Source organism: Salmo trutta, chromosome 39 (assembly GCF_901001165.1).
Source record: "Salmo trutta chromosome 39, fSalTru1.1, whole genome shotgun sequence".
In the NCBI taxonomy this organism is placed as follows: domain Eukaryota; kingdom Metazoa; phylum Chordata; class Actinopteri; order Salmoniformes; family Salmonidae; genus Salmo; species Salmo trutta.
In genome coordinates, this window is record NC_042995.1 from 13,323,430 (window position 1) to 13,344,305 (window position 20,876).

The 20,876-nt window shown below is 44.6% G+C and overlaps 1 protein-coding gene across 3 annotated transcripts in view; it reads right to left on the reverse strand.

Moving 5' to 3' along the window:
* Positions 1–52: 52 nt before the first annotated feature.
* Positions 53–20,876, reverse strand: part of LOC115179847 (radixin) — a 29,892-nt gene continuing 9,068 nt past the window's right edge. For 2 of the 3 annotated variants that reach the window (XM_029741697.1, XM_029741698.1), the window contains exons 3-14: positions 10,977–11,060; positions 9,570–9,665; positions 8,710–8,832; positions 7,316–7,467; positions 7,109–7,192; positions 6,809–6,955; positions 6,100–6,196; positions 5,733–5,896; positions 5,137–5,267; positions 4,012–4,265; positions 3,594–3,830; positions 53–3,416 (exon numbers count right to left, since the gene is read on the reverse strand). In XM_029741697.1, the coding sequence (XP_029597557.1) occupies positions 3,252–3,416; positions 3,594–3,830; positions 4,012–4,265; positions 5,137–5,267; positions 5,733–5,896; positions 6,100–6,196; positions 6,809–6,955; positions 7,109–7,192; positions 7,316–7,467; positions 8,710–8,832; positions 9,570–9,665; positions 10,977–11,060 (1,734 nt within the window). In that variant the 3' untranslated portion in view covers positions 53–3,251. Of the gene's footprint in view, positions 3,417–3,593; positions 3,831–4,011; positions 4,266–5,136; positions 5,268–5,732; positions 5,897–6,099; positions 6,197–6,808; positions 6,956–7,108; positions 7,193–7,315; positions 7,468–8,709; positions 8,833–9,569; positions 9,666–10,976; positions 11,061–20,876 lie in introns of those variants that run through there. The other variant, XM_029741699.1, reaches the window with a different exon arrangement.

Below are 20,876 nucleotides of genomic sequence, written 5' to 3' on the forward strand. Positions count from 1 at the left end.
CCAATCATTTAAACCAACACTATATTTGTTAAATATATAAAAAAAAGACAACTTCATTTTAAACTTTTATTGTGAAACCAATGGACTAAGCTCCATCCGGGCCTTTATCTTATAGAAACACTAGTATGAACATAAGGAAAAACGGAACTGCAAACATGACAGCTGGTTCCAACAGAGGCATCACTGACACGGTTCTCATTGGAGGCGACAGAAGCGGGTTAACAGGCTCAGCCAATGAGAAAAGCCCAACTCAATGCACCCTGCCCTAAATATGGGGGATGCTGGCATGTGGAGGAGAATTCTCTTTTCACCTCTAGTGAGCTACTGATGCATGCTGGTAGTTTGTTTGATCTTGGAACACATTACAAAAATAACAGTTGGAAGCACAGTTTTTTCACCTGCTATGGCAAATACAACCCCTATATTTGGACACTCTCTGGGTTAACTAAAAGGCAGGTTTGGGTCAAGCCCCTTCAGTGTCCTCCGGATCCAAACAAGTGCTTTATTTTATTATAACTCTGGCTTTAAGATCTCAACTTAAACCAGCTGTCTAGTGTAGCATAACAAATGATACATTTCATCCGATTGCAGATAAGAACTGAACACTCCGGTTCATTCAAAACGCATCAGTAACATTTATCCACAACGCTGGAGTTCATTTGATTTGGAGGGCGTAAAAAGGTTGTGTGAGAAAAGATCAAGCTCTGAAATGTTTTTATTGGCCTGCTCTCTATTCCCGCTGAACATAAGACTTAAATCTGCAGAATTCTAAGATTGAGGTGGGGGAGGGGTTGACCCAAGAGGCTGGGTCCCTCTAATGAGAGCGTATAGATAGGGGGGCACATTCACGTCTGACATCTGCACTGGTCTGTCTCTTCACAGTCCTAAAATGGTGGCACTCTGCCATTGAGTTTCTATCCATCCTGCTGACAGCTGTAGCAGAGAGAGAACGGTGAGCAGATCTGTCCAGCAGCAGAGGAGAAACATGACGGTCCTATTCTGCCGACAGCCCCAGTTGGCTGTCGGCAGAGAGATGCAGGTCCCGAGTCCAAACAGCTCTAAACGATAACCAGTCAAACCAGCTCCACTACCACAGGACACAGACACCAAGTCTACACAGCCTGGGTCACTGAAGTCCTCAACCTTACTACTGCACAGTATCAGAACAGTCCACTACAGAAAATACACACAGCCGTGCCCTCAGTCTTGGATTGGCTTGCGTGACCTTTGATCTTCTGGATAATTTAGGTGTCGTTACAGTTCAGAGAAACTTCAGCAACAGAAGGTAGTAACACAAAACACAAGGTAGATATCTCAGAGACCACCATGTAAAACTAGCTCCAAACTTAATACCATTTTTTGATCAATTGTCTCCACTGACACTTCAATGTGTCATCGCTTGAAAGTACATCTGGCAGAAAAATAGCACTCATTTCAGTTGAAAGGTTAACCAATAAAGCTTACATCGCCTCCTAGTCTGAACTAGTCAAGCCACAGTCAAATCTCTGTGGGAGGGGATTTGAGACCGAGACAGTATTGAGGTAGAGATCTGTTCTCCGATGAGGACTGACGTTTTCATAGGCTCTCCAGCCAGAAAGACCATGGTATACCTCTTCAAAAGTCACTACTATGCAGACAGACAATACTAGCACTCTCACAGCACTTAAGCATCTCTGTCTTTTCCAGGCCTTTGTGAGCTGGTTGGGAGAGGAAACCATCTATGGTGACTGGACATGAAACATTAGGAGTCAGCTCACAGGAGCTAAACTAACAGCTTTCACTCTCTCTTCCTACCTGTCTCTCGCGCACACACACACACACACACACACACACACACACACACACCTAACCAATTAGCTTCTCTCCATCATACTATCAGCTTATCTCCGACCAAATGTGCTTTACTACAACATTATGTATCCTTGAGCACCAAATCAAATCTCACTATATTCTACAACCTTATGTGAAATCATTAGCTTCCCATCGGAAACAAGTCTTTCATTCATCAAGACTCACACCTCTCCGCAAGACTGGTGTAGTGGCTTTGCACTGAAGCTCAGAGTCTAGATGGTAGGGGCGTTCCACAAAATGACTTCCTTGTGCATCCCTTTGATATTTTAAGTAGAAATGGTGAATCAATATAGAATTTTAAAAGCCTGTTATTTTCAAATGAAGTGCCCTTTAATATAGACCACATGGTAAATTCAATAAATCAGATTTTTATATGAATAAAGACTTAAAGTGGCAAAATTCAGCATTCGCCTCCGACTTCCAGGAAGATTTTAACCCAGTTAACATCAATTTCTCCAGGTTTTCACCATCATTGTTAAGCAATAGTTATTTTGTTGCTTTGACGAAGTCATTTCTGAAGACTTTATTTCATGCGATTAGTGATTCATTTTAAGGTTACAAAAAAAACCTCTCATTTTAAGGTCAACCCTGTTACGACAACTGAACTCTCACTTTAATACGGTGAAAATATTCCTTTCGAAATAGATTTTTCTCCAAAAGAAAACATTGAATATCTAATAGTCAAATCATAGTGTAAAAGCAGGTGAGCTGGTTCCACTCGTTTTGGCCATTTTGTGGTAGAAGACTGAGTGGGTCGACCCTGTTCCTCATAGGCTCATTTCTTTTAAAACAATTAAATGTTTTGAAAATTGTTCACAACATAACTGAATGGATCGATCCCCTAACACAAGCCTCTACCAGCCTTGGACCAATCTACCTTCAAAGTTAACAATGAGAACAGAGAACTTAAACAGGGCTTCAATAAAACGTGTCATAACCATAGATCAGAACAAAAGCAACAAAAGGTTTTGAAAGTACCAGACAGCATCAATACGTTCAACTGAAGACAACAGAGTCAGTAATACTAAAGCATTGCATACTAGCTTTCTGGCAAGAACAACAACAAAGCTTCCCATGGCCCTGTTCACTTAAAAATCCAATCTTTCCCATTTTGGTTTTTCTTGTGTCTCCACATTAGATATTTGAAAGCAAAGCACAGACGCATTCTTTGCAATACAAGAAGAATACCACTTTCGGAGCGGTGCAAAGCGTTGCTTGCGCCCGATTCCTGATGGAGATGCGGGCAGAGCTTTGGCAAAGTTTGAGGCGGTGGCGGCCGTGCCCTCTGGAACCTTTGCGGGTATGGGTACGGGGAAAAGGGGGGAGTGTAGGAGGGACAGCGCCGGTTGTTTTGGCGAAAAGCGAGTCGCCAACGAACGGATGGGGGAACCCAGAACAGATCACATGGACTCAAACTCGTCGATGCGCTGCTTGGTGTTGCCCAGGCGGATCTGACGTAGGGTCTTGTACTTGTCTCTCCCGGCCTTCACGTTCTCCGCGTGAAGCATGTCATTCTGGGTCTTCATGGTATCGTCTATGGCTTCAGCCAGCTCCGAGCTCAGCACCTGGGGGAGGAGAGAAAGGGAGAGGGTAGAGAGAGATGGAGAAAGGGGGGGTAGAGAGAGGGTTGATTGATTGAAACCTCTCAATGACAGTTAACGCCATCCAGCAACTAAAGAAAGCCCTTTAAGGGGAGGTCATCAGGTCTTGGGGTTAAAGGTTAGAGGTCAGAGGGGACTGACCTGTAGCTGTTTCTTAAGGCGCTCGTTCTTCTGGGCCTCGGTGACGCGCTCCTCCTCGCTGCGCAGGTCCAGGGCGCTCACGCCCTCCAGGGAGAGCTCGGCGGCATCCTCGGCGTGGTTCTCGTCCTGCTCCTCGTGCTCGCTCTCCGTGGAGCCGCTCGCTGGCGGCGACGGGATCGTCATCACCGTCTTCAGCTCCTCCTTGGTCTTCTCCAGGTCGTCCTGGGCTGAGATGGCCTGGGGAGAAGGGGAGTCAGGGAGGAGAAGACGAGTGCGGGTGAGTTATGGGACTTATTCAGGAAGGTGCAACGTTATAGAACATTTCAGTACAACCTACAACAGACTGATTCTATACAGTGTAATCTATATAGTCTATATTGTAACCAGGACACAGTGTAGAACATAGGGAGGTGGTTACCTTCTGCTGCCATTCAGTGGCCTCCTCTTCCTTCTTCCTCTTGGCTTCCTCCAGCAGGGCTATTTTGGCGGTGAACTCGCCCAGCTCAGCGGCCAGTTGTTCCTGGTTCTTCATCTGGTCAGCGGCCTGCCTGGCCAGCTCCGCCTTGGCCTCCTCCGCTGCCTGTCTCTCCCTCTCCAGCCTCTCCGCCTCCTCCCTGGCTCTCTTCCTCTCCTGCTCCAGCTCCAGGGCCCTGCGTGTCTGCTCCTCCAACTCTGTGACCACGGACAAAATACACAGAGTCCGTTAGCCCGTCTCAAAAAAACAACCCTTTGTTGTTCTTCCTCAAACCATGTCCAGCAGCACCCACAACTTTTACAATGTGACCAATGGGAGGCTCAGTCAGCCATGATCTCACAAATAATGTGATTGACTTTAAGAACATAACGACGAAGGAAAAATTATATAACAGACAGGAAATGCCTATAAAAAGTGAGAGAGGACCCACACAACAGTAAAAACAGTATGGAACAAAAAGAAAACAACATGGATATCTCTCTCAACACACCGCCCAAGTCTATAAGGTCATGTGATAGGGTTGGGAGGGAGGGGGTTTAAAGAAGTGCTTCTGAGTGGACTTCATGTTTACCTGGTGCTGAGAACAGTCCTATAAGAAGTTTAGTACCGTGGTGCAGTGAGGACCAGTCTAGAAGGTTAGGGTCTGGTCCCATTGGCATACTGACTGACACTGACCAACCAACAGCCCCATGTAGAGCCCACATCATATCGACACCAGGAAAACACTCCAGGTGACGACAGACAGCTTTACCTAGCATTTGCAACAGTGCAACATTTGCACCTGATATTGCCCTGGGACAATAAAGATTTTAAATACAAAGTAAATATATAATTCCCCTATGGCAAATAAGAGGTGCAGATATTGCATGAAGGCTGAATGAATTTGGTATTATAGCGTGTCTACACTAGTACAGAGACAGGAGGAAAGTTAGAGGGTTGAACATCAGGGGAGCTGTGGGAAGACAGGAGGAAAGTTAGAGGGTTGAAGGTCAGGGGAGCTGTGGGAAGACAGGAGGAAAGTTAGTGGGTTGAAGGTCAGAGGAGCTGTGGGAAGAGGCAGACTGATACCTTCCTGGGCCCTCATCGTCTGGTCCTCGATCAGCCTCAGTCTCTCCATCAGCTCGTCCTTCTCTCGCTCTATTCTCTCCTTCTCTTTCTCTGCGTGCTCTCGTTTCTTCTTCTCGTTCTCCAGCTGGGCTCTGTCAGGAATTGATGAAGGGATATATCTCATCTAACCAGGAAATTAATCCTTGCAACGAAGCACTATATAGCGATGTTTTTCATTTGTCACATTAAGTGATTTTGTATGTTATTAAAGTGTACTGTAATATCCAGAGTATCAAACTAACATGTCAATGCATTGTACATGATGTCTGGTTAATGTCTGTATGTAATATCAACATTCTGGATTCATATTGACTTTATAAAATATTGTTGTTTGCTAGAAAGGTTGAAATATACAACATATAGCTATGGAATTGTCTCTCTACATAGGCTTTCATTTCTGTCAACATATAGCTATGACTATGAAAGTAAAGTAAATATCCTTGATAGCAATTGATATACAGAGTCTAATACTGCCCTCTAGTGGTGCTGATCTGGGGGTGTTGTCAGAAGGTGTGTGTCTGCGTTAGTGTGTGTCTGTGTGTGTGCTCCTCCTGTACCTCTCCTGCTGTTTGTGGTGTTTCTCCTCTCTGGCCTGGGCCTTCATCTGCTGCACCTCGATGGTGTCAGGCTTCCTCCTCCTCATGTACAGCTCGTGGTTCCCCATGCACAGAGCCAGGATACGCTTGTTGATCCGCAACCGCGGCGCATAGAACACAAAGTCCTACAGGGACACAGGAGACAGAGTTATGGGAAAACCGTTAGGATGGCTAGATAGACCATGAGATTACTATGTTTACAAAATAGGATGACCTCTTTAGAGTATAATTCACTACTACTTATTAAAGTGTTCTGGAAAAAGGATCTGTGCCTTCACATCTTGTCGTTTTGGGATCTTAAAGGAAAATCAGACGAAGGGAGACTTACTGGAGCTTTCTTGTCGATGGGTTTGATGACAAACTTCTTGTCGTTGAAGGAGATGTTCCGGATCTCGCTCCAAGGGAAGCCGATCTTTGGTGTCAGTCTGGGGGGAAATGTTGATATTTGGTAATTGATGCATACAGACAGTTTTCAATATTCAAAATTAAGTTGTATTTTGGGGTGTAAAATATTGTGCTATAAAAGCTGCCAGCAGATGGTGATGATAGGCGAGAGACGTCCAAATCCATGTCGATTGATGTATATTATACTGATCTGTGATCAGATTTCAGTCCTGCCAATGCAAGTCTCTACTCAAGAAATTGGCACTGCATTATTGTCTACCAGCTGATCTGAGGTCAGTGTTGGGGAAGAAAGGGAATGGGTCTGAGTGGCAGGACGGGAAACCATTTCAAAGCCGTGTCACAGTCGTGTCCCATCCACGAATGAGAGGAAGACAGGAAGAGTAACAGACCCAACTTAATCTCTCTACCCCCACCCCTCTCTCCTCTACTGCTAAAAGTAACATTTACCCAGCCTTCTCTTTTTGGACATCTTTCATTCACCCCAACACTCAAACTACAGTTTGTAAAGTAGAACAACTAGGCGAAATCTGATTAAACATCTGCTTATCATTACAGTAAGTAGTTTAACAGTAGATTTCCAATAGGCCAGCCATAGTTGATACAGCTGTAGTAGTAGTAGTAGTGAGACTGACTTGTCTTCGTGTTCGTAGATGTTGAGTCCCAGGGCGTCCACTCCCAGCCACAGCTCTGTCCCCTTCTTGTTCTTGATCTCAAAGTAGTTGACTCCGTACATCTCCAGGTCCTGAGCGATCTTCAGGTACTCCATCATAGAGTCCTCTCTGGGGGAAACACACGTCAGCGTTACGTTTCTGACATGGAAATGTCTCGTTGTGGGGAACTATTCAGAAAAATGCATCTTCTACGAGACAAAACACCTCTCCCAATAACCCTCAAACACACACACAGAGAAAGAGAAGGAAATCCACACAGACCTGAGCATGCCTCTGTGCTCCTCATGCCAGGTCTGTATCCGGTCCTCCCACTGCTCCTTGGTGAGCTTGTGCTGCTCCAGGACTCTACACAACACAGAACATTCCAGAGGAAAAAAATAAATAAAAAAAACATTCCAGGATTCCTTGTTAGTATGTGGATGGTGCATGACTCCGGGATATCCCTGCGTCTGGCCAGTGGCCACTCACCTCTGTGGAAGCAGTCTGTCGTTGGTGAGGTAGCCAGGCTTGTGGCTGTCTTTGTTGTAGTCGGTGTACTTGGCCTGGACAGAGTAGGATGCCAGCAGCACGGCAGTCTCCGGGGGACAGTAGTTCTCATCGTTCAAAATGGCCTCCTTCACCTGGTCAGAGAAGTCAGAGGGAGAGAGGAAAACAAAGAGAGAAAAATAAAGTAGAGGTCATGTGACCTCACCTTGCCCAGTAAAGTACTGAACTTAGGAAGGATTTGGCATTAAGACACTACAAGTAAAAATATGAAAAAAAAAAAAAAAAAGAAGAAAAGATAGCCCGAGTATGTCTGTTTTTGTCTGTTTTTGACTGTCAAGACTTAGAATACTGATGACTTAGAATCGTAGACCAGCAATGAAAAGCCCACCCCCGACTGACGTGGTGTCATCAGTGTGCGACAAAGACAGACAGAAGCGGTGTTCGAATACCCATACTAACATACTGTATACTACATACTATTAGTTCATATTAGTATACTGTAAACCAACAGTATCCTTTCAGTTGAGTGTACTAGTGCTTCGCCTGTCTACCGGAAGTTAATACTGTTGCTATGCAACTTCTTGCTAGCTTGTTATTAATTACTAGCTAGACTTCATTAACAATGTCCATTGAGAATGCACAACAACTATACACTTAGTTTAGCATGACGTGAATAATCAAGTCAATAAACATTGGGTAGTTAGTTAAATAGCATATAGTTAATATACTGGCAAGTTTGATGTATTAGTAGCCAACTAACTTTACATAGATTTTTCTATTGTGTTATTGACTGTATGTTTGTTTATGTGTAACTGTGTTGTTTGTGTCGCACTGCTTTGCTTTATCTTGTCCAGGTCGCGGTTGTAAATGAGAACTTGTTCTCAACTGGCCAACCTGGTTAAATAAAGGTGAAATAAAAGAAATAAAAAAAGGTAGATAGCTAACATACCGGTACATAAAAAGCAACTGCTTTAATGATATGCTGTAAGGCCAGCGTACCTAACAAATTGTCAGTAACTTATTTGAAAAATGAATTACTTCATTACACTGCTCAACATTTCATAACTTTTGTCATAATTAGTTAAAGCAATGAATTTCTATCCGCTCTCGTCGGACTTCGGCTGCATATCTTACGGAAAATCTGAAAATGCTGTGAAGCCGTGCCCATTTTCTGAAGAATTACATTATGGGCCCTAAAAGTGCAGAAATAGTGTCCACTGTTTGCATACTTCGTATTTTGGCGAATGTACAACATCTGGGAACTTTTGGCATACTAAATATATCCATACTATGACCAATAAGCATACTACATTCTCAATTTATGTCACAAATAGAATGGTTAGTGTGAGTATTGGAACACAGCTAGTGTCAGTTACCTGCAGGAAGAAGAGTCTCTGTGTGATCTCCTGGATCAGCTCCTCAGACACGTCCTCAGGGAAGAACTTGGCCCGGAACTTAAACTGCAGAGGGTTCTCCTTCTTCACGTCCTGGGCTGTCACCTGGAGGGGACAAGGACAACACCTTTAAAGCCCTGTACAGACACAAGACCACTAGAGGTAAACTAGAAGACTGTCAGTAGTCTGGAGGGCCTTCTATCGCCTTGTCTCCTCTCCCTTATCTCCACTGACAGGGGGAAAACGTGGCTGGCTAAGATGCACGCACAGTAAGCATCCGTCTTTGACTATTGAGATACGTGGAGGATCCAGAAGCTTTACAATCTAAGCTTTATAAGCTGGGCTATAAAGCTAAATCATAGAAGTTGGTTAGGAAGCCATAAAGGTATGAACAAACTTCTGTTATCTAATCTTCTCCTAATTAGTGATAGGATTGGACCCTCTTTACAGCTGCTTATGTCCCAGACTCCGGGGCCTAGAATCAGAATACTTTCCACTGGAGACAACTGTTAAAAAGGAATCCTGCTGTAGATCACCCTGACAGAACCACACTGCTCTACGAATACTGAACTAGTTCCAACAAGAAACACACACACTCCCTCTCTTGCTCTGTCTTTTACGCCACTTCAGAGCAGTTTTTTTTTTTGGGGGGGGGGGGGGGTCGAAGGGTCTTTGGCCTGAGTGGCAGGAAGCCTGTGAAAGTGAACATCTGAGGCCCCCTGACCACAGCCTAATAACCAGCTCAAACTGACTGCCTGCTGGCAGCCGCTCTGGAAACAGAGAGAGAGAGAAGACAGAGAAACCAAGAGAAAACACGAGAGAGAGAGAATGAGAGAAGACACCTTTTTATTAAGCTTCAGCCACGTGCTGTAGCCCTTGCTGTCCACGTACTGCAGTCCGAAGAACCAGACCTCCCGAAGCCCCACCGTCTTCACCACCTGTTAACATCAGACAACACTCCACCGTTAAACAGTTTGGAAGGTGGGATTACTGAAAAAGTCACACATTTCTCATGTGAAAAGTCCTATAGAACACAACATGCTAGCAACCATTTGTTTCATGACAAAAGTTCAGACTTTATGTGACTAGGATGAAAGTTAGGCTCACATGTAATTGTGTAAATAAATACTGCAATGCAGGTTTAATTGAGAGGGGCGTTTTAGCCTCTGTCTGACTGGAGGCTCCTCGGCAGCGATGGGCCCACTGTGGCATAACTTCTCCACAGTGGGCCCTGGGCTCACCATTAAACTCTGGGAGGGTGACTAATAGGCCAGCCAGTTGACACACGGCAACAAGCTACTTAGATTCACTCTGCCTGTTACTGCAGAGGAGGGCAATGAGGCGGACGGCCATAACTCCTGCTGAATCCCTGGAAATGGATTGTGTGTGTGTGTGTGTACACTGGGAATACAAAACACACACACTGTGAAGTGTAAGAAGACAGCTGGACACACAGTCCAGGACAGTAGCCACCTGCCTGCGCGTCAATGGTCTCATTCACTACAGTTCTTCAGCCCTCCTAAACACTCTCCAGCTTCTGTTTGTGAGAAAATGCTCTGCTACCGTTTGTTGTCAAGGCGATATCGTTAACATGTGTTACAGAGTAGCTTTACAGGCACATAGGAACCTCAACAGGGATAGAAATTAGGCTCGGACATTACAATATCCTCCTCCTCCAATGTCAGGCTGAGAAGTTGCAGAAAATAACTATGCAACAATAAAGATCCCGAATACAGTCCGTTGTTCAATGACCTCCAACGCACCCTCAAAACTACAGTCTAACCATGTCATTGTTGAAATGACATCAATGTAATTCATTGGGGGCATTTGAGTGAACCATAGGACCAGGGCAAGCCCCAGTTTCACCCCAGCTAGCTAGATGTCCATATCATATGAATATTTCAGCCAGGGACAGCAATACTGCAATGGGTGGATATGAATGCGGGAAAAGCCTCCATTGGGGGGGGGGCATGCTGCCTTGGCATGACTGTCAGTCACAGTAACGCTGCTCCATTATGACAGGAGAACAGTACTGATGCTATGACAACAGTAACTGACTACACGTCAATCAGGACAGTGTATATCAAAAGACTAATCTTCCATGATAATACTAACAAAAAGGGAGAAATTAACCTCATCCAGGAACAATGTAAAGCACCCACTTGATCTTACATGAGACGTTTCATACTATAGATCTGTTAGGTTTTAAGTTATGTGAATTCTCAGTTTGAGTCCTGGCCCTTGCTTACCTGGTCAAAGAGCTGTTTGCCGGTGGTGTTGGGCTGGATAGCAAACTCCAGCTCTGCATCCATGGTGGTCACCCGCACATTAATCTACAAAACAAGTTTGCATGTTATTTGCCAGTTTGCATGTAATGTTCCATTCACTGTATTGCTGTACTGTAGGCTGTCAACCTTTCACACGACACCGTCACCACTGTGTGCCGTGGTCAGCGTTTCAGGAAGTGTCAGACGCAGCTTTAACACATTTAAAATGGTAGTGAGTCAGCCATTTTGGTGGACATGAAATGAACAAACTACATTTCAGTTTGTTTTAGTGCAGAAGACTGAACGCTCCTCAAGGGAGCAACAAAGGCCTTCCAGCAAGACAGAGAACTGAAGGAGTGTTGTGTGTGTGTGTGTTTAAATGGGCTAATGCAGTGCCTGTGTGTGTCTTTTTGCCCTCTCAGCACTCAGTGTGTGCTCCCCTTCCTAGCAGACGCCTCCTCCTCCCTGTGAGGTGGAGCAGAGGAGCGAGGCAGCCATTGGCTGTTGCTGTCTGAGCTGCACTAGGCTGGCCTGGCACCAGACCTGACACACAGCTGATAGAATAGGCCTGACCCAGAGGGCATCCTCCATGACTGACACACCCGTTCTCCATCCCTGTTCACACACACACACACACACACACACACCTCCTCACTGGAGAGAGAGCGGTAGAGGGGAAAATAAAAAAAGACCGTGCGATACAGAGAGAGAAAGATGATGCCGAGTGGCGGCCAGCTGCACTCCAATCCGGATAGTGCAGCTGTGGGCGACTAAGGTTACAGTACCTTAGTGGCCCATTGAGAGAAGCAGCTTCCCTTGCTCGCCCCTCTTCCTCTTTCTATCATGAATTACCCATGAAACCTCAGGACAGGAACACAACACACACATTCTCTATTCCCGTTTACCCTAACACACACACACACACACACACGTCATTACTTATCCAGAAAACGTTTAAATATCCAGCACAGTACTGTGACTCTCTCTCACAAAAATCACACTGTAGAGATTGTGCATCTGCCTCTGTCTCGCTAGCATTAATTAGCCATGAAACCTCCTGTACGCTCGCTCTGCCCCACTAACTATTCAGCATTCTCCAATGAAAGCACAAGTAACCGGTGTGAAATGGCTAGCTAGTTAGCGGGGTGCACGCTAATAACGTTTCAATCGGTGATGTCACTCGCTCTGAGACCTTGAAGTCGTTGTTTCCCTTGCTCTGCAAGGGCCGCAGCTTTTGTGGAGCGATGGGTAACGATGCTTCAGGGGTGTCTGTTGTTGATGTGTGCAGAGGTGTCCCTGGTTCGAGCCCAGGTAGGGGCGAGGAGAGAGACGGAAGCTATACTGTTACACACATGCGACCAATCCCCACCTGCATCCTAGTACAGCACAGGAAAAGGCAAGCAGACTAGAGCTACAACTCTGACAGGAAGAAATGTATCTACCAAACATGCTAACAGATGTATATTGAGCAGACAAATCAAGTCAAATTGTTTGTGTCACATTTGGCGAATACAACTGGTGTATGCTTTACCTTGAAATGCTTGCTTACAAGCCCTTCAATGATGCAGAGTTGAAAAATAATACCAATAAAAACTAGAGGAATAAAATGAAATACACAAGAATGGAGCTATATACAGTAAGTACCAGGTCAATGTGGAGCTATATACAGTAAGTACCAGGTCAATGTGGAGCTATATACAGTAAGTACCAGGTCAATGTGGAGCTATATACAGTAAGTACCAGGTCAATGTGGAGCTATATACAGTAAGTACCAGATCAATGTGGAGCTATATACAGTAAGTACCAGGTCAATGTGGAGCTATATACAGTAAGTACCAGGTCAATGTGGAGCTATATACAGTAAGTACCAGGTCAATGTGGAGCTATATACAGTAAGTACCAGGTCAATGTGGAGCTATATACAGTAAGTACCAGATCAATGTGGAGCTATATACAGTAAGTACCAGGTCAATGTGGAGCTATATACAGTAAGTACCAGATCAATGTGGAGCTATATACAGTAAGTACCAGGTCAATGTGGAGCTATATACAGTAAGTACCAGGTCAATGTGGAGCTATATACAGTAAGTACCAGGTCAATGTGGAGCTATATACAGTAAGTACCAGGTCAATGTGGAGCTATATACAGTAAGTACCAGATCAATGTGGAGCTATATACAGTAAGTACCAGTACCAGATCAATGTGGAGCTATATACAGGGAGTACCAGTACCAGATCAATGTGGAGCTATATACAGGGAGAACCAGTACCAGATCAATGTGGAGCTATATACAGGGAGGACCAGTACCAGATCAATGTGGAGCTATATACAGGGAATACCAGTACCAGATCAATGTGGAGCTATATACAGGAGTACCAGTACCAGATCAATGTGGAGCTATATACAGGGAGTACCAGTACCAGATCAATGTGGAGCTATATACAGGGAATACCAGTACCAGATCAATGTGGAGCTATATACAGGAGTACCAGTACCAGATCAATGTGGAGCTATATACAGGGAGTACCAGTACCAGATCAATGTGGAGCTATATACAGGGAGAACCAGTACCAGATCAATGTGGAGCTATATACAGGGAGGACCAGTACCAGATCAATGTCGAGCTATATACAGGGAATACCAGTACCAGATCAATGTGGAGCTATATACAGGGAGAACCAGTACCAGATCAATGTGGAGCTATATACAGGGAGTACCAGATCAATGTGGAGCTATATACAGAGATTACCAGATCAATGTGGAGCTATATACAGGGAGAACCAGTACCAGATCAATGTGGAGCTATATACAGGGAGAACCAGTACCAGATCAATGTGGAGCTATATACAGGGAGTACCAGATCAATGTGGAGCTATATACAGAGATTACCAGATCAATGTGGAGCTATATACAGGGAGTACCAGATCAATGTGGAGCTATATACAGAGATTACCAGATCAATGTGGAGCTATATACAGAGATTACCAGATCAATGTGGAGCTATATACAGGGAGTACCAGATCAATGTGGAGCTATATACAGAGATTACCAGATCAATGTGGAGCTATATACAGGGAGTACCAGATCAATGTGGAGCTATATACAGAGATTACCAGATCAATGTGGAGCTATATACAGGGAGTACCAGATCAATGTGGAGAAGTACAAGATGAGATAGATACAGTAAAGTGACTAGATATGAGGATAGATAACACAGGTAAAATAAAGAACAGCAGCAGCAGTGTAAAAGTGTGTGTAAGTATGTTGGAGTCATTAAAACTTGTTTTTCAACCACTCCACAAATTTCTTGTTAACAAACTATAGTTTTGGCAAGTCGGTTAGGACGTCTACTTTGTTCATGACAAGTAATTTTTCCAACAATTGTTTACAGACAGATGATTACACTTATAATTCACTGTGTCACAATTCCAGTGCGTCAGAAGTTTACATACACTAAGTTGACTGTGCCTTTAAACAGCTTGGAAAATTCCAGAAAATGATGTCATGGCTTTAGAAGCTTCTGATAGGCTAATTGACATAATTTGAGTCAATTGGAGGTGTACCTGGGGATATATTTCAAGGCCTACCTTCAAACTCAGTGCTTATTTGCTTGACATCATGGGAAAATCAAAAGAAATCAGCCAAGACCTCAGAAAACAATTGTAGACCTCCACAAGTCTGGTTCATCCTTGGGAGCAATCTCCAAACGCCTGAAGGTACCACGTTCATCTGTACAAACAATAGTACGCAAGTATAAACACCATGGGACCACGCAGCCGTAATAACGTTCAGGAAGGAGATGCGTTCTGTCTCCTAGAGACGTACTTTGGTGCGAAAAGTGCAAATCTGTCCCAGAACAACAGCAAAGGAGCTTGTGAAGATGCTGGAGGAAACAGATACAAAAGTACCTATATCCACAGTAAAACGAGTCCTATATCGACATAACCTGAAAGGCCGCTCAGCAAGGAAGAAGCAACTGCTCAAAAAAAAAAAAGCCAGACTATGGTTTGCAACTGCACATGGGGACAAAGATCGTACTTTTTGGAGAAATGTCCTCTGGTCTGATGAAACAAAAATAGAACTGTTTGGCCATAATGACCATCGTTATGTTTGGAGGAAAAAGGGGGAGGCTTGCAAGCCGAAGAACACCATCCCAACCGTGAAGCACGGGGGTGGCAGCATCATGTTGTGGGGGTGCTTTGCTGCAGGAGGGACTGGTGCACTTCACAAAATAGATGGCATCATGAGGCAGGAAAATGATGTGGATATATTGAAGCAACATCTCAAGACATCAGTCAGTAAGTTAAAGCTTGGTCGCAAATGGGTCTTCCAAATGGACAATGACCCCAAACATACTTCCAAAGTTGTGGCAAAATGGCTTAAGGACAACTAAGTCAAGGTATTGGAGTGGCCATCACAAAGCCCTGACCTCAATCCTATAGAAAATTTGTGGGCAGAACTGAAAAAGCTTGTGCGAGCAAGGAGGCCTTCAAACCTAACTCCGTTACACCAGCCGTGGAAGGCTACCCAAAAGGTTTGACCCAAGTTTAAATTGTTTAAGGCAATGCTACCAAATACTACCCACTGGGAATGTGATGAAAGAAATTAAAGCTGAAATAAATCACTACTATTATTCTGACATTTCACATTCTTAAAATAAATTGGTGATCCTAACTGACATAAGACAGGGAATTTTTACTCTGATTAAATGTCAGGAATTGTTAAAAACTGAGTTTAAATGTATTTGGCTAAGGTGTATGTAAACTTCCCACTTCTACTTTAAGTCTATGACCTCCTCCCTGTAGGCTGTCTCATTGCCGTCGGTGACCAGACCTACCACTGTTGTGTCGTTAGCCTACCACCGTGTTGAGGGTCAGCGTGGCGGAGGTGTTGTTACCTACCCTCACCACCTGGGGCCGAGCCGACCGGAAGTGCAGGATCCAGTTGCAGAGGGAGGTGTTCAGTCCCAATGTCCCTAGCTTGGTGATGAGCTTGGAAGGGACTATGGTGTTGAATGCTGAGCTGTAGTCTATAAAAAAGGCATTCTCATATGGTTATTTCCCCTCTTGTCCAGGTGGGAGAGGGCAGTGTGAAATGCAATTAAGATAACATCATCTGTGGATCTGTTGGGGCGGTTCGCAAATTGGAGTGGGTCCAGGGTGTCTGGGATGATGGTGTTGATGTGGGTCATGACCAGCCTTTCAAAGCACTTCTTAATTACAGATGCGAGTGCTACAGGACAATAGTCATTTAGGCAGGTTACCTTGGAGATCTTGGGAACAGGGACAATGGTGATCAGCTTGAAACATGTTGGGACAAGGAGGTTGAAAATGTCCGTGAAGACACTTGCCAGCTGGTCTGCACATGCTTTGAGAACGCGCCCTGGTATTCAGTCTGATTGTTAACCTGTTGAAATGTTTTACTCACATCGGCCACAGAGTGAGATCACAGTCATCCGGATAAACAGGGGCTTTCATGCAAGTCGGGGGATGGGATTAGAAGGGAATATGTACACATATAAACCAAACCACCACCACAACACAGGCACAAGGTCAAGTCTTTCCTAACCTTTTCACGTGTGAGATCCAAATATCTCTAACCGTCGCCCCTGCGGGAGTTTATTCATGTGCGTGATGTCAGAATGCTCTCACTGTTCCAAAATGTGATTGCTACGTAACAGAAGTTACCCCCGCTGCCCTCAAACCAAGGCACACTGCCTGCTAATTACCTTTAAGCTATGTTTCAACTTGTCAATTTCAAATGATTTTCTAACAAGTTTTTTATTCTAACAGTTTGAATTGAGATGTGTTCCACCTCCTCGTTAATTCACATAAGAAGTAGCCCATTTCACTGCTGCGGACGATTTTTGTTTGAGGCTTTACTGAGCCCGACAAACTTCTCTCTTCAACGAGATCAAGCACTCATTTTACATTTTAGTCATTTAGCAGACGCTCTTATCCAGAGCAACTACAGTAGTGAATGCATACATTTCATATTTTTCTTTTTTTTTTTTTTTCTTTTGTACTGGCCCCCCGTGGGAATCGAACCCACAACCCTGGCATTGCACACACCATGCTGGCGTTGCACACACCATGCTCTACCAACTGAGCCACAACGAAGGTTACTCCATAGTGTTTCCCCAGATCAAGTATGAAAAAATTGTGCATCTAGTCAGAACAGGCCTTGCACGAACGTTTTCCCCCAGTACATTTTCAGGCTGGCGTCCGCATTGCCTTCATGTTTATTTTCCTTACAAAAATTGGACTTTAGACATGTGTGCGTTCCTATCAAAGTAAGTAAGTGTCTTATTTTCTGTATATAGTGTTGTTTCTACTGTAGCACACCGTATGCATGTATGGATCCTAATGCATTTACTGTTTTATTCGCGGTTTCGGGTACTGGTGACAAATCATGCATTCAGATTCTTGCATAGATTGTAATGGACACGTGTGTAAAATACTTTTTTGAATGTTGTACTGATTATGATGAGCTAATGCTAAGCTATTTGCCGGCTATGTGTGGCGCCATGTTTGTTGACATTATTCAATGCATTCTGGTTGTCACGTAAGCGTCTGTCAGACCAAAGATGTTATAACAAGGGATAGTTCACTCGACTAACTTATGGTTCTTTCAAGACAACTGTGAACTCGGAAAAATACTAGGTAAAATCATGACGTCAATGATCTTCAGGTCGGAAAGTCAGTGCTCTAGAAAGAGGCCCGAGTTGGAATTCCGAGTTGGATGACCATTCAAAAAAAGAATAAATCAGTCGGAGCTGTGGTACATTATAAACAAGCCCAGCTGTTAGCGAGCTAACTTATGTTTTGTTTTTGTCTGCGCAACCTGTTATTTGGACTGGTTTATGGAATGAGTTTAGCTGTGGATGTGTTCCGTGTTATGTTTGGATGATGAAGTTCGCATTTATCTTTTACAATAAAAAAGGTAAAAAATTGTGGAATAAAGTTGTGAAGACCTTTATTTCCCATCAGTACAGAACATTGTTTAGATGCTTTTCAGACAACGGTGCTGTTTAGACGCGTTTGTTGCATCATACTTTGATGCTACTGTTCCAGTCACGTTTGTGATCGTACGCTGCAGGAACAACTCGACAATGATCGCAAATACGTGATTGTACGCGTTAAAAGTAACAAGTCTTTCCTAAAGAGCTAACCAATAGCGATAAACTGACTTGGACAGACCATGCCTTAGTCCCGTGTTATATTATGAGGTAGCGACATGCAGTGTCCGCAGGACAAACGGACGCCTTGTTTGGTAGCACAGTGACAAAGCTGTTATGGAGAGTCAAGTGCTTAACTTGTGTTTCCGATAGATGTCCTGAATGTCCCTTTCCTGGTGTTTGTGTGGGGGCTGCCTGCCACCAGAAATCAGCTGTGAAAGTGCTGACCTTTGTTAGACTTCACCCTGTGTGTGTGTCTGCCTGTCTATATCTCTGGGTCTGTATGCCTGTGTGTGTACGTGTGTGTGCCTGTGTATGTGTGTTTATGCCTGCATGTGTATCTGAGCCAAAAACACAACTAGCCCACGGAGTGTGAAGGCGAAGAGAGTAGTCTAGCTATAGCCAGGCAGACAGACGGCTCCCCATAATCCCTGGCTGTCCCCGTGTGTGTACAGAAGGAAAGGGGGAGGAGAGACGTGCTTTAGCGCCCACACAGCTAATCATGTCCTCTGAAAACAACACTGAACCAAGCAACCGTTACTCATGACACCCCAAATACAGTACATAAACCATCAATGTGATACAACGGGTGGATTTCAACCTAAAAACAGTACAGCACCGGTTCTGATTCTGGCCTAGAAGAAAACGGCACAAGAATCTAAGGAGGACTCATATTAGGTCAATTGGGAGTGTGATCAGGAGGTGTGTGTGAGGGACATGGTCAAAGGGATCTGTCTTCTGCCTCTAGCAGTCATGTTTCCCACCATCCATGTGACTGAGCCAGTAGGGGCAGAGCTAAATGTGGACGGTCAAATGCCACAGAGAGGCCATGCATGAACAGAGTGGTGATGAAAGGAAGGCCTAATGGACCACACAGTGTGTGTGAGAGAGAGAGAGTTCTAGAAAAGTTAGTTGAGCCACTTTTCAGTCAGAATCTTTATCCTGTTGCTCGACATGGCATCTCTCCATGTTGTTTTGAGGATGAGTCTTCTCTCAGACAATCCCCTCAGTAAATGTGCAGCTGTTTGTCCATAAGCTGTTTACAAAGGCTTTGCGAAGAGGAGAGGAGACCTCAGACAGACAGACAGACAGACACACAGGACTGCTCTCCTTTAGTCAGAGAGGAGTTGTTAATCTGGCCCGCTGAGCAATGAGCAGCTGTCTGTCCGGTTGATTAACCCCCCTACTGGGGAGGGAGGGGAGGAATCCCCACCTACACACGAACTCAGGATCAGGTCGGGTGCTGGTCAACAGAGCACAGGATCAGGAAGCGCTCCACTCAGACTCATGTTCAGTTTGCTTGAACGTTTGCTACATTGCGGAACGGTTTGTAATGAACAACACATTTTTCCAAAACGTTCTGGTATGTACTTGAACAGACAGATAGGTTTGCTCCGTTCGGTGGGTGTGGCTTGAAGCAAAAAAAACAGTGGTGCATTTTGAACACACAATCCAACCCCTCCCTGTTTTTAACTGGTCGTTCAGTACAGCACCGTTTCAGTTCAATTAAACATTACATGACATTTTTATGTAGTGAACGCAGCCCTGGACAGTGCAGCGCAGGCTAGAATGTTAACTAGGGCCCAGTCAGTCTGTTTGGACTTCAACAGGCAGGCGTGAGGATAATGGATGCTGCTCCAACTTTGTGTTGTTGGTTTATCTATGTGATATGACAGAGCTCACCAAGGCCTTGCAGAGCTTTCACTAGCAGACAGAGATATAGCAGAAAACAAAGCTAGCAAACAAGGCTGCAATGTCACCCAGTGCCGCCCCCCCCCCCCCGCCACTTACAGCCCCTCCCCTACTCATCCTCTTACCCTTCTTCCACAGGATGTTGACACAGCTCTCCCATTTATATGGGCCCAATTCACACTCAGGCCCTTCTGCAGCAAACCAAACAAGGCAGAGAAAACAGGCACGTCCCTGCAGGGGCCCCTTCCTGTGGGGTCTGTCGGGTCATAAACACCCCCCGCCGAGCTCATGGGAAGGGAGGAGGGGTTTGGTCAGAGTGTGCCAGTTCTTATGTCCAATGAATAATGCAGGTTATTCCGTATAGGCTACCCCAACCCCCTGACCTCACACTGTTACCGCTACCCCAGAGGTGGGCTACCAGCACAGCAAAACACAGGCCTTGCCTGGGGAACAAACAAGCACATCTCAGCCCTACTAAGCAGCCTGCCATTAAGAGTTAGGAGCAGTTTGACTTCCCAAAGCCATTTTGAACATATTAAAATGTTCCATCCTCAGTGCAATTTCATTCACCTGCTGAATTTTAACGGGATTAATTAATCCCATCATGAATTGTAGCTGGGGTAACCTAGAGTCTAATCCCAGTCTAAGCCAAGAGAGGGGTTCTAAAACATGTGGAATTGTTTTAAGATGGTCATAGCAAGAATTATTTAGATATTTGATTTTGAATTTTAAGACCCCTTAACCTGTTATGGATAGGGGGCAGTATTTTCACGGCCGGATAAAAAACGTACCCGATTTAATCTGATTATTACTCCTGCCCAGAAACTAGAATATGCATATAATTATTAGCTTTGGATAGAAAACATTCCAAAGTTTTTAAAACAGTTTGAATGGTGTCTGTGAGTATAACAGAACTCATTTGGCAGGCCAAAACCTGAAGATTCTGTACAGGAAGTACCCTGTCTGACCATTTCTTGACCACTCCCGGTCGGAATATTATCGCTTTTTTACG